Consider the following 13740-nt stretch of genomic DNA (forward strand, 5'->3'; position numbering starts at 1 on the left):
CACTTGTGAGGAATTTTTAAATGAAAACACGAGTTCCTTGTGAAGTCGGAGAAGCCCACGGATGAGAAATGTTTGAAATAAAAACCTACTATGAACCTTTTTTTGTTGGAATGTGATCCTTCCCAAACCGTAGTTGTGGAAGCCTAGTTAGGTTCGGTAGAGGTAGAAGGAGATGGTGAGAAGAAGTGAAAAGACGCCGAGCCTGATTTTCAAGTAGGATGACATGCAGCCTATAACCGTTACCTGCGGTGTATTACGATTGCATCTTGAGCGTGATGGGGATGGGACGTTTTTAGCTGGGTGAAGTTGGTCGCCGAGCAGTTCCGCTCATGTATGTGTGGTAAAACTCTGCGGGAAAGAACGAGCCGTTAGCGAGCTATATGATTAATGTCCAAACTCCCGCGGACTGTTTGGGGGGGGCCAGCATCGAGCTCAAGGCGGCGTTTAGATCGATTTTGGGTAACTGCGGCCCTCAATTTACAAATAAAAAACCGTAGAATTCTATGGCCACTTGATTCATATGGATATCGACGTGACGCCCGCAATTGTCCTGTATCTATTCCACATGATCTCTCAAAATAGTCTGACTTGACCTCTCTGTGCTTCGTTTCAAATGTAGCTTTTTCAGAGATTCACTAAACCACTCATCACTATCAAATCAATGCTATCACATTATACAATTCGTCAAGACATTTACCACCGGTAGTTTGGGTATTATCTACCTCCTCCCATTTTCTTCTCCTCCTCACCACCCGCCGCACAGAGGCTGTCGAGACTCCAGAGTATCATGTTCTCTGTGGAGATTGCGAGTTGAACTCAAAAATTACATGTCTGATCAGAAGATATCTCCTCAACGGGACCGGGAGTGATAAAGATTTTAGATTAGTGAGATTCTGAATTGAAAAGAATGGTCTGTTTCGGAACTTCAATTTACCTTTGGTGCTTCTTTTGTTTCCTTATACTGCTCTGTTTCGAGGCTATTGTTGTTACGAGCTGTTACTAGAGATAGTCATGACATGTCACTCGGGCCTAGACGCTTGGCACCTGACTAATATTATACCAGGATAATTGCAAGGATTGCGGAATTCTAGGATTCTAACTTCGTGATTTGAGGGAAGGCATAACAGGCTTAGGGTGGATGTTTGTCTTTGGGACGCGTAGGGTCGCTCTGACACGGCAATCCTACCGCAGAAATCGGAAACGTAAATGTCTTTATAGGCCACCAAAACCTAATTTATTTTCGAGCCTCGTCAGACCACATTGGTCTCAAGCTCACGAAATATTTATCCTTTGACTTTCCACACATTTAATCCTTACGCTAGACGCCTCTTTCTATCGTTCTCCTTCATGCCATCACTTTATTCGCGAAATATAAGTTCTATTCTCAAAAAAGCATCCACGCTTAAATTCATAATATTTACATGAAATTGAATATAAGCATCTTTCAGGCCCTGTCAACTCACTCCAATGTTCTTTCTAGCCTTTTCAATCCTCCTCTCGAGGTAATTGAATTCTCCCTCTTTTCGCGCGAAAGTTGCACTCATCCACCCCCACTGTAACAGTAGAACCGATCTGCTGACGGCTCCGGTGCAGCACAGACGACGACCAGGAGAGAAGACGAAAGATGGGAGAGGGCTTTTATCGCCTATTGTTGGTGTTGAAGGGGCATCGTGGTGGGCTGTGTCGCTTTCCGGAGGAGATCGCACGTCGGCGAGCGTAATAGTATTTTCCATAGGAACATTTACTTTTGATAGATTATGGTAAGCCTATGTCCAGTATGTATCGAAAAAGGAAGAAAACTTACCTTCATCGTCAGATAGAGCAATATCCTCCCAAACATCCGATCCTTCACTCCCTACAGCGGTATTAATAGCGACAACATCATCGGAGCAGCTACCTTGGGCAAGCCTCTCCACACTGTGTGTGCTCCCTATCCATATACTGATGCCTAGGCCTTCGAGACCGAGGCTCTTGTCTTTACTCGAGCCTGAAAATATAGGTTCCCAGATTCCGTCTTCACGATCGCTTATTTTGACCGGTACCGGCGTTATGGCAGCTTCGTGGACACGGAAATCCATAAGACAATCCACGTCTAAGAGATTACAGCATGAATGTGATTGATGTATATCGGGCGCGGTAGAAAGTGTGACCGCATCTGCTGAAGTAGTCGCAACTTCTCCGGAAGTCGGTTCATCTCTTTCGGTTGCACTGCCGACAGTGAAATTACCCTCGGAACAGTCATTTTTAAATAGCTTCCCGGTATTGTAGGTATTTTCTGTCCATACACTGATACCTAGGCCTTCAAGACCGAAAGGTCTCCCCTCGTCTGCGCCTGAAAAAAGGGGCTCCCACGCTCCGTCTTTATTCTCGCCTTCACCAACCATGACGGGCATATGTGCAGCCTCACAAACCTGGATATGGGCATCTTCACTCTCGTTCACGCCAGGATACTCGAAGCGCATGGAGTTGTTATCAGAAGCTTTAACAACCTTTTCAGTGTTTACGTCACTCCCTGTGACGGAAGAAACAGAAGCGCTAGTACTACCGGGAGAGCGACTTGCTCTCATCGCGACGAGTCTTTCCTTGTAAAGGCGGACTTTCTCAGTTGATTCCCGGACCTTTGGTGACATTTCATATGCCGGATTGTCACTGTCTTCGGAGACAGGAAGCACCGGAGAGAGCACAAGGCTATGTCGGCGAAAGGTGCGTTTCTCAGGAGTTGGTGGTGGACTTTCGTCGAAGATCTGCTTCGGGGACGGCTTCCCCATATTGCGGAGAAGACGCTTCTGCTCGCGGGTGAGACTTTGGAAGACGATTTCGCCGGATGGTGGAATTGGAATGTAGAAAACATTTTTTCTAGAGGGTGAAAACTCTAGGTCGGGAGAGGAGGACGTGAATTCACTGTAGCTGAGTGTATGCGGCATCTTGCTATAGGGGGGAGAGAGAATGCGGTGATTGGATATGGGAGAGGTGTGAGATGTGTTGAAGTGAAGGATTAATATTGAAGGTGAGTAATGTGGTGTGAGGTAGTTGGTTTAATAGTGGAAGTTGAAAGCTAACGGGTTTGTGGGTGCTATTTCAAGAATATGTAGGTGAGATAATGGTTTTTCTCTTAGCGACCGTTGGGCACAAGAAGGCAACGAAAAATTTGTAACTAGTCAACTAGCATCATACTTAAGGTAGCTGAGGTAGTGAAAGATAGCAGTGTACTACCGGTTTCGTTTTTTAAAAATCATAGAATCGTCTTGCGTCTAATTAAACACGCGCACACTGGTGTAACGTAATCATGGGATATCACTCGTAATCGATCCCTACTACCGGGTGAAGAACATCCAGTGTGGGGTGTCCTTTCGTCTGTATTGATGATTGAAAGCATTACCCAATCAAGTGGATCTTACTCTAGTGAACTTAACCTTCAGAAGGGACCCAAGTGTGGGGGGAGGGGGGGTGGAGGGACTCCCTTCTAGCTTTTCAGTATCCCCCGGCCGCATCCAGGAGCTACTTATACCTCTCCGTGGACGTGAGGAAGAGGTCTATATGGAGTGTAGTAGGGGACTGTTTAGGGCGACGAGTAGGAGCAGTAAGATTTGAGATGGGGTTTGGGTACATGTAGTAATCACTCGATATCGGTCTTGACCTGCGGGAAGATGGTAGGAATAGTATCTCAGGAGAGGATAGGACGTACAATTCTTGTGACAAGAATCGATACTATGGCGGATTCATGTTTTCTACACATGTGTTTCTACCTCTACCGGAGCTAGAATGTGGAACCAGATCATCCACCTTCGGGAGGATTCTTTGACATTTTGAGGTTCCCGTTCAGGCCCTTAGTGTATTTATTGGAGAGTGATCGGGGTGGATTTAAGTTGCCTAAGCGGGAGCTACATTTCTGGGTGAAGAAGAATACCTTGAATATCATAGAGATGACTTCAAGTATTTATATTTCTATTTCTGTCCTGAGAAAACTCTATGGTTGCGGGCGTGAGCAGTTACAGTTGTAGTTGCAACGATACTTTCCGCCACGCGCGCTAAATATCACTCCCCACGCAATGCCAACAAGGGCGAGCGGTCTAAAGGTTTAGACCCCGGCGTCTGGTGAGACACTGTGTTTGCTCAGGACCGCGAGGTCCTGGGTTCCAACCTTGAAGGAGTGGGGGTAGTAACGGGCCGCCGTTGCAGTACCTTTTGTTCTTTTTTTGTGTAAACTCAGAGAGAAAAAAATACCCGGAGGAAGGGCTGTCTTTAATTTTTAATTTCTCTTAAGAGAGAGCCGGGAGGGGAAGAAGAGGTAATCATAGGATATCACTCGAGGTGTTTCAGACTGCTGAGTTTAATGTGTGGGGCCAAGAACGAGTGATCTCCCATGAGTGCAGGGATGAGGTAATCAACGCCACCCCACCACTTAAGGTGCGAATATACTGTCTCCAGTGATGTTCTCCCCCTAGTCGGGCAAGGCGAAATTCTTTCGCCGGTAAACTCGGGGGCGACTACTAGGGAACGCAAAAGAGGAGAAAAACAAAAAAACAAAAAAACGTCCTGGAACCCTAACCCTGCGCCAGTGGCTTCACCAATGGGAGGGAGAGGAGTTGGAGATTGAGTACGTACATCACGCAAATGATGGGCACATTTGAACTTCGTAGCTGGAGGCGGCTTCCTAGTACATGTATGCGCATATATGTAGGTACGATTCCTAAGGGTTGTTGGGGTCGGCTTCGTCTTGGCGCGCCGCCAAGCTAGCTGATGTATCACTTCCAGCGCAGTGTACACCATGGGCGGGTTGTCTAGTGGGTACATGTAGTGGCTGGATTAATTGTCAAAGGTAACGACACGGTGTCTTTAGCGACAGATATATGTACATGTACATGTACCTACATGTATGCAGCAGTCTAGGCTCGTCCCCGGCCCCTCCACCTCCGTGCCTTGGTGAGAAGCGTGTTGCTAAGGATGCATGGATTGGTACGAGACGAGTAGTAGTCCCATACATGCATGTAGCTAGTGGGAAACGCAGCGCTAAGCTCGATCCCTAACAAAGAGGGTTCCGCAAGTGTGGGCTCGTGTAAGGACTACAACTGCTCTGAAATGATAGGCTCGTTTTCCTAGCATTGGTGCGATAAATGGGTAGCCTTGTTTCCCCATCATTCTTACCCATTTTGCGGAAATGACAGACTGTTCCTTCCGCAGCAACAGCAGGAATCCGGTCCCAGTCGCCTCTCTTTATACTCTACCCCGTTCTATCGGTGGATGCATTCTGCAGCTCTTAAGGCATCGTATACTCCTAATTGAATCAGCGAGAGACATTCGATTGCGAGAGTATCTGAACGGGGTGGACAGCACGAGTCTAATACCAATACCGAGACCTCTGCACCTTTTTTAGTCTTTCCACATACCTAACCCACGGCAAAGAGAGGGCTACCAAGTTTCTGTTATCAGTTCTCAGCCCAGATTTACAGCTGCTAAGGGATATTGGACTCGGGTTGGAAGGAACAAGCACCAAGCACCGCCAGGCCGCCGGAACCACGCGTCTTTCCCGGTTTTAAGTGAGCGGTTCCACCTTTCGGCTTGACCGACTGGATGGGGCGGTGCGGAGAGGTACACATGATCTGTATACAATACTCTGCGGTATGTTTACAGAATGAGAATAAGGTTGAATGAGGAGCAAGAGAGAGAAGAGATGTATCTCCGGGGGTCTCGATGTATTTGATCATTCTGTTATGAGAGCCTTTTTTCAGAGGTTGGAGAAAAGGCTCAAGAAGTAAGAAATATCAGATTAGAAGGATATACGGCTTCGACAGAGTGGCAGGCAGAAAAAAAACACCACGATTCAAGAAATCTTTGGTGCAAACCGCTGGCCGTGATGAAGGGGTTTAAGGTTGATATAGTATTTAACGATAATTCCTACAACATATTGAGCAAGAGAAAGACAGTATTTCGAGCATACTCCAAACACACAAAAGAATACAGAAGCCTAACCTCCCGAGACTCCCAAGACTACTACAGACTCTCGCAAAAGGATAATACAGAAATATTGTACGCATGTCATTATTCTAACAGAATCTCATCCCAAGAGATAATTAATACAAAATGAGGAATGGTAACAGTAAAATATGCCAATGAAAAAAAAAGACCGCCGTAAGAATGATATCGCCAACCCCAAAATCCCCCTAACAAAAAAACCCATCTTCTTTAGAGGGATAGAATCTTCTATGCGTTTTCACCGGTTGCGTACCCGAAAATACGTCTCATCACGTTTCCAACCTCCTGAACACACGCAACGACTTGCTTGCAGGGTGGCATGTCAAGTAACCATGATTTGATGACGTTAACCGGTCCTCGAGTGATTCCATTTTCCCTAGAAAACTGAGTAAGAAGTTTGATAGCACTGTTCCCCTCTGCGTTCGCTGAGCCTATGGTAAGACTAGGCATGGTGATACTGGTAGCCGATGTAATAGACGATAGTACAAGAAGAGTAGAAGGTGCTGCTACTCGGAAAAATGTAGTGTATTTATACGAAAAGATTCTGGCGCAGTTGTGGGACCTTGTAAGAACGATAAAGAGGTCAGAGAAGTACCGCTGGAGGGGAAGTTTGATAGTAGTATCGATGGAGTTGGTAAGGATGATAGAGTTGAAAACTGTGTGGAACACCTTAGCTGTTCTGGCGAGGATTGATGGCGAAAGTGACTTGATATGCACAAGAAGAGCAGGCTGAATCTTTGAGATGTTGATGGCTTGAGAATGTTTGGTATTTGCTTTGAGAGCAATGAGTTGAGTTGGGGATCTCTCCTTGACTTGAAGGAGCTGGTTCTCCTCAATCATCCTAGGTGTTGTCTCTGCTTCGAGGCATTCTACAACTTCAAGGACTTCCTGCACGTGGGCAGGTGCAGCTGCCTGTTCATTGATACCACACCCTTCAGCATCGAAGATATTCCCAATCTCGAAAGACTTCTCGTCCTCAGAGTGGACATTATTTTGATAAACTCCCACTTCGCCATCGTAAAAGTCTTCTTCTCTTTCATAACCATCCTCAAACCCACACACATTCTCCTCGATCAAAAAGCCATCCTCATCGTACAGCTCAATCATGCAGCTCTCTTCTTCTTCGTAGACCTCTTCCTGAAGTTCGTCTTCCTCTTCCCAGATGGTTTTAACCTCAGGCACTGTGGCAAGGTGACAATTCCAGCAGTTCTCAGGCTCATGCTTAAAGCGGGAGTTGCGGTAGGACATTGTTCTCTGATGGTCATAAACCGGGCCCTCAGTGTTCGCAATGCACAGCTGGTCGTGCTTAAAAGCTCTGTGATGTTCGAATGGCACATGCAAATACTCATGTTTAAAGCGAAGCTTCTTGATCCGGATCTTGTTCGCCTCTGCAAAGTAAGTGAGACAACGCTGAATTTCTTGGTGCTTCGCCCTATGCAGATCCATGTTCACGTTGTCAAGAGGGTATGTGAGGTAGTTGCCCCAAGATGTAGCACATCTATCTGGCGTTCCGTTTCTGGGATCGGGAACATAGATGCCAAGGTTTTCAAAACCAGTGACGATAGGTGGAAATATCTGACGCGTGCGGGGAGGAATAACCTTGTCCACCCACCCAAACCTTTTGCGTTGCTGAGCCTTACAGATGTCAAGCTCAATTTGGACGCGCGTCTTAAGGTCTGCAAGGATCTGCGCCCTCTCTGCTTCGACATCCTTTTCCTGAACCTGCTCAACGTGTGAGAGAAGCACAGGAGACCCGGTAGACTCAGAATGCGCGACAAATGGCGGTAGGGGTGATTTATTGGGCTCATCGCTGTTAGGGAATTCTGGAATTGTGATGCAGGTAGGGTCTGGAGATTCATCGGACTCGTCGTCGCCAGAACATTCAAGCTCGAAAACAACCTTTTTTTGACGTGGGACAGGCATAGAGATGGTGCAGCTGGACCGCTTCCGAGTAACGATAGTGGTTTTGGGCGTTGCTGGTTGAATGGGACCAGGTACATCTGTGAGAAGATAGCCCTCACCACGAACTTCCTCTGGAGCTGCCTGAAGTTGTGAGATAGATGGAATAGGACGGGGTAATCCCCTAGGCAAGTAATCCTCGCTACGGATCTCTTCTGGAGGCCCCTGAACCTGGATGGCAGACTGAAGGGAACGGGGTAGGCCCCTGGGAAGGTAATCCTCACTACGGATCCCTTCTGGAGTAGCTTGCGGTGAGATGGCAGGTTGGATCCGTCGCTCACATCGCTTGGCAGGAGATGTAGGAGGCGACCAAGTGGCATTTTCAATGCTATCCACGCACCGCCGACGAAGAGCCTCCCTATCAGCCTCTCTTACTGTCCTTTCTTCCTCGTTCTTTTTGGCATCATTCGCCATCCTCAATATTATCAATTCAGAATTAGTGAGCGGCGGATTAGCAGACCCTACGGAGGTTGACTGCTCAGAAAGGACAACAGATTTTGCGGCCTCTTTCTTAGCTTTCTCCTCCTGCGCAACACGGTCTCTTTCTTCATTCCTTTGCTTGATGCGTGCAGCAGTCTCAAGCTTGATCTGCGCCTGCATCTCTTCTGCTGTCGGCAGTGCAAACGGCATTTGCGCTCGTTTGGCTGCTCGAGTGGCTTCTTTTTCGGCTCCTCCCTTTGCAAAGGCGAGTTTGAGTTGTTCGCCTTTGGTGAGAGGCTTCGTCTCGGTTGCCTGCATTTGCTTGACCACTACTTGAGTGGCTTCCTTTTTGGCATTTTCCATGTCGGAGACGGGTTTGATTGGCTTGCTTTTGCTGATGGGCTTGTGTTCATCGGCTGTCGGGTTGGCATTGAGGTTACGGTGAGGGCAAGTAACAGGGACAGGAACTGCACGCTTGACTGAGGACTTGAGTTTCCGTGCTTGAAGGTCCTCTTCTAGGACGACCTTCTTGTGCAAGTGGCAGCTAGGCCTGGGAATCCTCGATAAAGGAGTAGGAGGGACCGCTTGGTGAATTGATTGAATATTCTTCAACTTGTTCTTCATGGGAGAAGTGTGCCCGCAAATGTGGGTGGGGATTTTGGCAGCGTTGAAGTCTTCAACACTTGTGAAGGATGAAGAATCAGAGTTGGACGAGTTACGAGAGCCGTTGGAGGTTGGGCTCTTCGATTCAGTTGGAGAATCCAACTGCTTGGGTTTCCGCGCTGTAAAAACATGTTAGTCGGCCCTTGCTTTTCTTCACATTGAGAGAGGGGGTATTTCTTACCAATAGCGCGGGGCAGCTGGACGTTGGCGGACATGTTGATCTTGCTGAAGTTTTGAAGCGTTGAAGCTAATGGTAAATTAGTAGAGGTAAATGAAAAGCGAGATGGCGATGCTTCAAATACCTGCGACCACCTTGTCCGAGATGATACACGCTGAGAATGGCGAAACACAGAATACTCTTTTTAACAGCAGTACGAAGAAAGGAGAAGAATAGGTCAAAGCAAAGACCATAGACAGATGAGAATGACTCTTATGCAAAGAGACGATAGAGGGAAGTAGTGAATGAAGTAGAAGAGACGATGATTGTTGAAGAGGGGGCGAAGGTTTGAACGGAACGTAGCGGATGTTTCGAGATCGTAATTATGCTTCGGAGTGAAACGCAAATTATGATTTTAACCAATGGTTTGAGAAGAAGTGGAGAGAAGGTGGGTTGGTTGGTTTGTTGTGGTGGGAGCAACGGAAAGTGGATTCGTCGAGAGGGTCTGGTTGCTAAGACGATAGGTCGGGAGGTAAACAATGAAGGGTCTTTCACTATGGTAGCAACCGCAACCATCCGGGCGACCAGTGAACCGCCACTATTGCGCTACTGACCTAAGGATTGCAACAGCAAGTCAGCAGCCAATAAGGTGAGTTTTCTCCCTGTAGTAAGACTTTTCACCATTCTATGTATGTTGGTGCAACCGGGCGGCAGCTATAATCATACGAAAGAGGTAATACTTGCTAGCCTGCCCACACTCTTCCTCGTGATATTGATTGGCCTCAATCTTAATCCCCATCGTTCCCTGATGTACCGACCACTTCCAGTGTTGGATTGGCCCTCCCGGATAAGCTATAAGTATCCAATGACACTAAAGGTACCGGCATATTAAAGGTCTGGTGCGACAGTTTTCGCATCCATATCACACAGAAAGACGAAAGGGAGGGGGTCAGAAGAAGGATATCAGGCTCAACCTTTTATTTGCTTTTACGAATCTATGGATCTTGCCGCGTATGAGATACTTAGAGCTCCACTAGTACAAGTGAAAATCACACGATCCTTTTTTTTCTTTTTTTCTCCTATTAGATTGTCCAATCTACCCGGCGACGTGCACCCATTCTGATCCGTTATCTTGCTAAAACAATAAACGAAACCCACCCAGTTCCCAGTTGAACGAGTAATACATTACAATTCCAATTGCATTTTTCGTTAAATGTCCCCCAGCCCAAGCCCCTCTCCTGGTGACTTTGAGCTCCTCTCTTTCTACTATCACCTAGCTAATACCGATTATACATTGCGAAAATCTCATCCTGGTTACCCCGGAAAACGAGCCACAGTACTGCGAGTGAGAATCGATGACTCACAGGTTAAACATGGCTCCCGGCAAAACATAGCACACAAGGACTCCCCATTTTTCTGATCTTAGATATATATTCAATTAAGGATTGTTAAACAGGTAGTAGAATGTATTTTACTGAATGATATATCTCGGTGATGAGGAGAAATGTAGATTGCACTCGAGGTGGTGGAGTGATGAATCAGCGAGTGATGCTTCATGACTGCGAGTGCTAGTCCATGATTATAACTGTGTATCTTCCTCAGCTCCTGGTAGGGGATCGGGATATGTTGCGGACACATCAGTAACAAAAATAATCCAAAAGTCCGACTAAACCAGCGAAGAGGAAAAGAAACAACTTTGAAATTGTAAATCTTGCATCCAAGAAAGAAGCTCAGGATCAATATATCTGTACCATATCCAAATTGGGGCAGAAGAACGGTACAAAATGAAGCTTTAAATCAGAGAACAAGTGCCGCCGCGGCCTACCGCTTGCGCTGTCCCTGATGTTTCACTTCCAGCTCTATCTTGCTCATTGGAATATATTCTCTCCTACTTAGTCTAATGCAACGTGAGATCCTCATCGGGGTTATGCTGTAATAAAGAAATACAAGATTGTTTGGCATTTCTCCGTGAGCGGGTGCCGTATCATGAGGCTGCCTAATACCAACTTCACGCCCCTCTCACGCCCATGCGGCTGGCAACGAACTTACGAGAGAAAATATGGAACGTTGAGAATCTTAAAGACTGTAGATATGTAGCGGTTCCATCTTGACACAATATTTCAGCCCTCTTCCCAAGCTGAGATACAGACTTATCTGGGGAGAACTAGGTGGGTCTAGGATTGCTAACGTAAATACAAACATAGGGAGAGAAATAGAATAGGAAAGAGAAAGGTCGAGTACCCCATAGCCCCACCAGATTGCACTACTCTTCTGGTAAGACTAGTAATTAACATGGTTAGGACCGTACTATAACATCGGTGAGTTGGCTGCCCTGCCAGTTCGAAAACCAATGGACGCTAAGTGTTCTATCAAAGCGAAGCCCTTGACACTAGCCAAAGAAAATCATTAAATCATACTCTACTTATTTGGGTCGAATAATCTCGAGAGACCCTGCTTCCTGACGTACTATACGCTGTCGGCCGTTCCTGGTCTCCTAAAACAATGTAAATATAGGTAGGCTAGTTATAAAGAACGAGTGTTAAATTGATTGACTCCATGCTAGATATATAATGAACGTAAGAGGTTGGAACGAGAGGGAATGATTCAAAGCCAATGAAACTTCGCAATATGGCACTCGAAAAGGTTGAGGGGGCTTATATCTATAAACAGAGTGTCGAAATCTAGTAAAAGGGAAGAATTCGAGGTCTTCCGTATGTACGATGAGTACAAGATATGCTCGACGCGTATGGAACCTAATTGCCAGAAGCGAGATAAGATAGTTGCTGAAGCTATGTAGCGATAGGATATAGTTATTGGGAGGAGGTGAAGATAACTGGACCCTTTATATCTCGTTTGGGGTCAAAGTAGTAAAAGAATGTGGTAAGGCAGCAAATTCCGTAGTGGATGTAGTATGTTTAGCTACAGGCCAAGAGTTGGCCGAATCATACTGGCCTTGGACTTCAGTAACCTGAGTTTTAACTCTAACTAGGCAACGATGAGCCACGAGGAACGAACCTCTGGGTAGGAATGTGCCAACGTTTCTCTCGAACCACGACGACGCTTTGGCCAAGGTTCATGAGTTTCTCATATATCCAGTCAAAAGCTTTGTTAAATGGTTTTGTCCGTTTTCTCTTTGGCTTTGGCACCAGTACAGGAGGCCTTGACTGGATCGTGATATTTCCAACTCGTGTCTCTGGAATTGTCACGGACATCTTAGGTGCCGTAGAGCCTGAGGTCGTGTTGATATTGAAAGGAACGTATTCGAAGGTACCGTAGTTAATTTTATCAGGGTCATACCGAATGCGCTGCGTATTTGGAGAACCTAGTTGAGGACTAGTGCATACACCACGCACGCTCTGGTACGTAAGTGCCTCTTTCCGAAGTTCCTCGAGTTCCGCATTGATCTGGGCTTGACCGTCCGGAGAAAATATAAACTCTGGTGTGTCATCAAATACCGGGTCGCTTGTTGGCATCCTGCATCGGGCACGATGAGTTTGACCTGCCTCAACATTGACACAATTGATATGTTGATCGATTAGATCAAACGACTCATTTTCAGTTCTTTCAGCAGCCCCAGCGGTTTTGAGGCGTGTCAGAATTTGAGCAAGCGATTCCTCGGGTTCTGATACCGTGGTGAATGCACCCGTCAATGTTGACGCAACGCTGCATTGTGGTTGTAATCGATTTCTGAGCTCATTAAATTCCTCCTTCCACCTAACCAAGTTCTCTTCGTAGGAATTATCCAACCAAACATCTTCCACCAAATCGGCTTCGGTGGCATCCGCAACCTCCTTTCCCTTTGATGAGGTCAATCCTGGAATGTCATGGCTGCTGGAGGTAGTGCTTGCTGTTGCATTAGATCGAGCCCTCCCCATCCTAATCCTAGAACACTCCATGTTCGATTCAGGCTCATCTAACAACTTCGGAAGATATTGTGAACTGCAAATATCTGAATCCTTGTCCGGGTTGATATACTGCTGGTATCGCGGTGGTGAGCCTACTCCAGATGCACAAGATGGAGAATACAATCTCCTCTTCATGGGACTTAATCGCTCCATTTCACTGAGTGACCGTCTCTTTACAATCGCCTCTGCTCTCTCTCGCTCAACCCATTGCTCATAGTTTTCCGTATTTTGAAGGTGCAGAGGAGCAATGAATGGCAAAGATGGAGGCGACGAAGGCTGGTCTTCCATTGGATAAGGGATAGCTACACCAAGCTTTGAACGGGTCCTATCCGTTGACAGTCGTGGATCAAGTGTCTTTGTATCATCAAAGTCGGCAGCGGTAGTAGAAAATGCCCCTAGAGATGGGTGATTGATTGCCTCCCCAACTTCAGAAGAAGACCGCCCTGTAGGCCTTTCCGTCCCCCCATATTCTTGTTGCAAATTGTTATCAGTACTGCGCATGAATGCATGGCGCACGGGAGTTTCAATCATCTTTGCCATTGTGAACCCCTTCCAGACCGCGGGAATAATTGCCTACTTTAGGATTAGCAATTGAGGCGAAAAAATGCGTATGATATACCTACACCTGTTCCCTCTCTTCCTGAGATACGTTCGGATACTACT

General features: G+C 46.6%; 3 protein-coding genes across 3 annotated transcripts; all 3 read right to left on the reverse strand.

Moving 5' to 3' along the window:
* Nucleotides 1-1454: 1454 nt before the first annotated feature.
* LAJ45_08844 (uncharacterized protein) lies at nt 1455-2924 on the reverse strand (the record flags this gene model as incomplete). The annotated part of the gene is made up of 2 exons (XM_046118393.1): nt 1455-1744; nt 1805-2924. 2 exons carry the CDS (start codon nt 2922-2924, stop codon nt 1455-1457), a joined length of 1410 nt encoding a protein of 469 aa, XP_045968349.1.
* A 3277-nt stretch (nt 2925-6201) lies between these two features.
* Nucleotides 6202-9230, reverse strand: LAJ45_08845 (uncharacterized protein; the record flags this gene model as incomplete). Its single annotated transcript, XM_046118394.1, has 2 exons — nt 6202-9134; nt 9197-9230. The coding sequence occupies 2 exons, from the start codon at nt 9228-9230 to the stop codon at nt 6202-6204; spliced, it is 2967 nt and encodes a 988-aa protein (XP_045968350.1).
* Nucleotides 9231-12153: 2923 nt separating this feature from the next.
* Nucleotides 12154-13617, reverse strand: LAJ45_08846 (uncharacterized protein; the record flags this gene model as incomplete). Its single annotated transcript, XM_046118395.1, has 1 exon — nt 12154-13617. The coding sequence occupies one exon, from the start codon at nt 13615-13617 to the stop codon at nt 12154-12156; it is 1464 nt and encodes a 487-aa protein (XP_045968351.1).
* Between the last annotated feature and the right edge of the window lie 123 nt (nt 13618-13740).

The sequence above is a fragment of the Morchella importuna genome (assembly GCF_003444635.1).
Source record: "Morchella importuna strain M04M26 chromosome Unknown Morimp01GS032, whole genome shotgun sequence".
Classification (NCBI taxonomy): Eukaryota; Fungi; Ascomycota; class Pezizomycetes; order Pezizales; family Morchellaceae; genus Morchella; species Morchella importuna.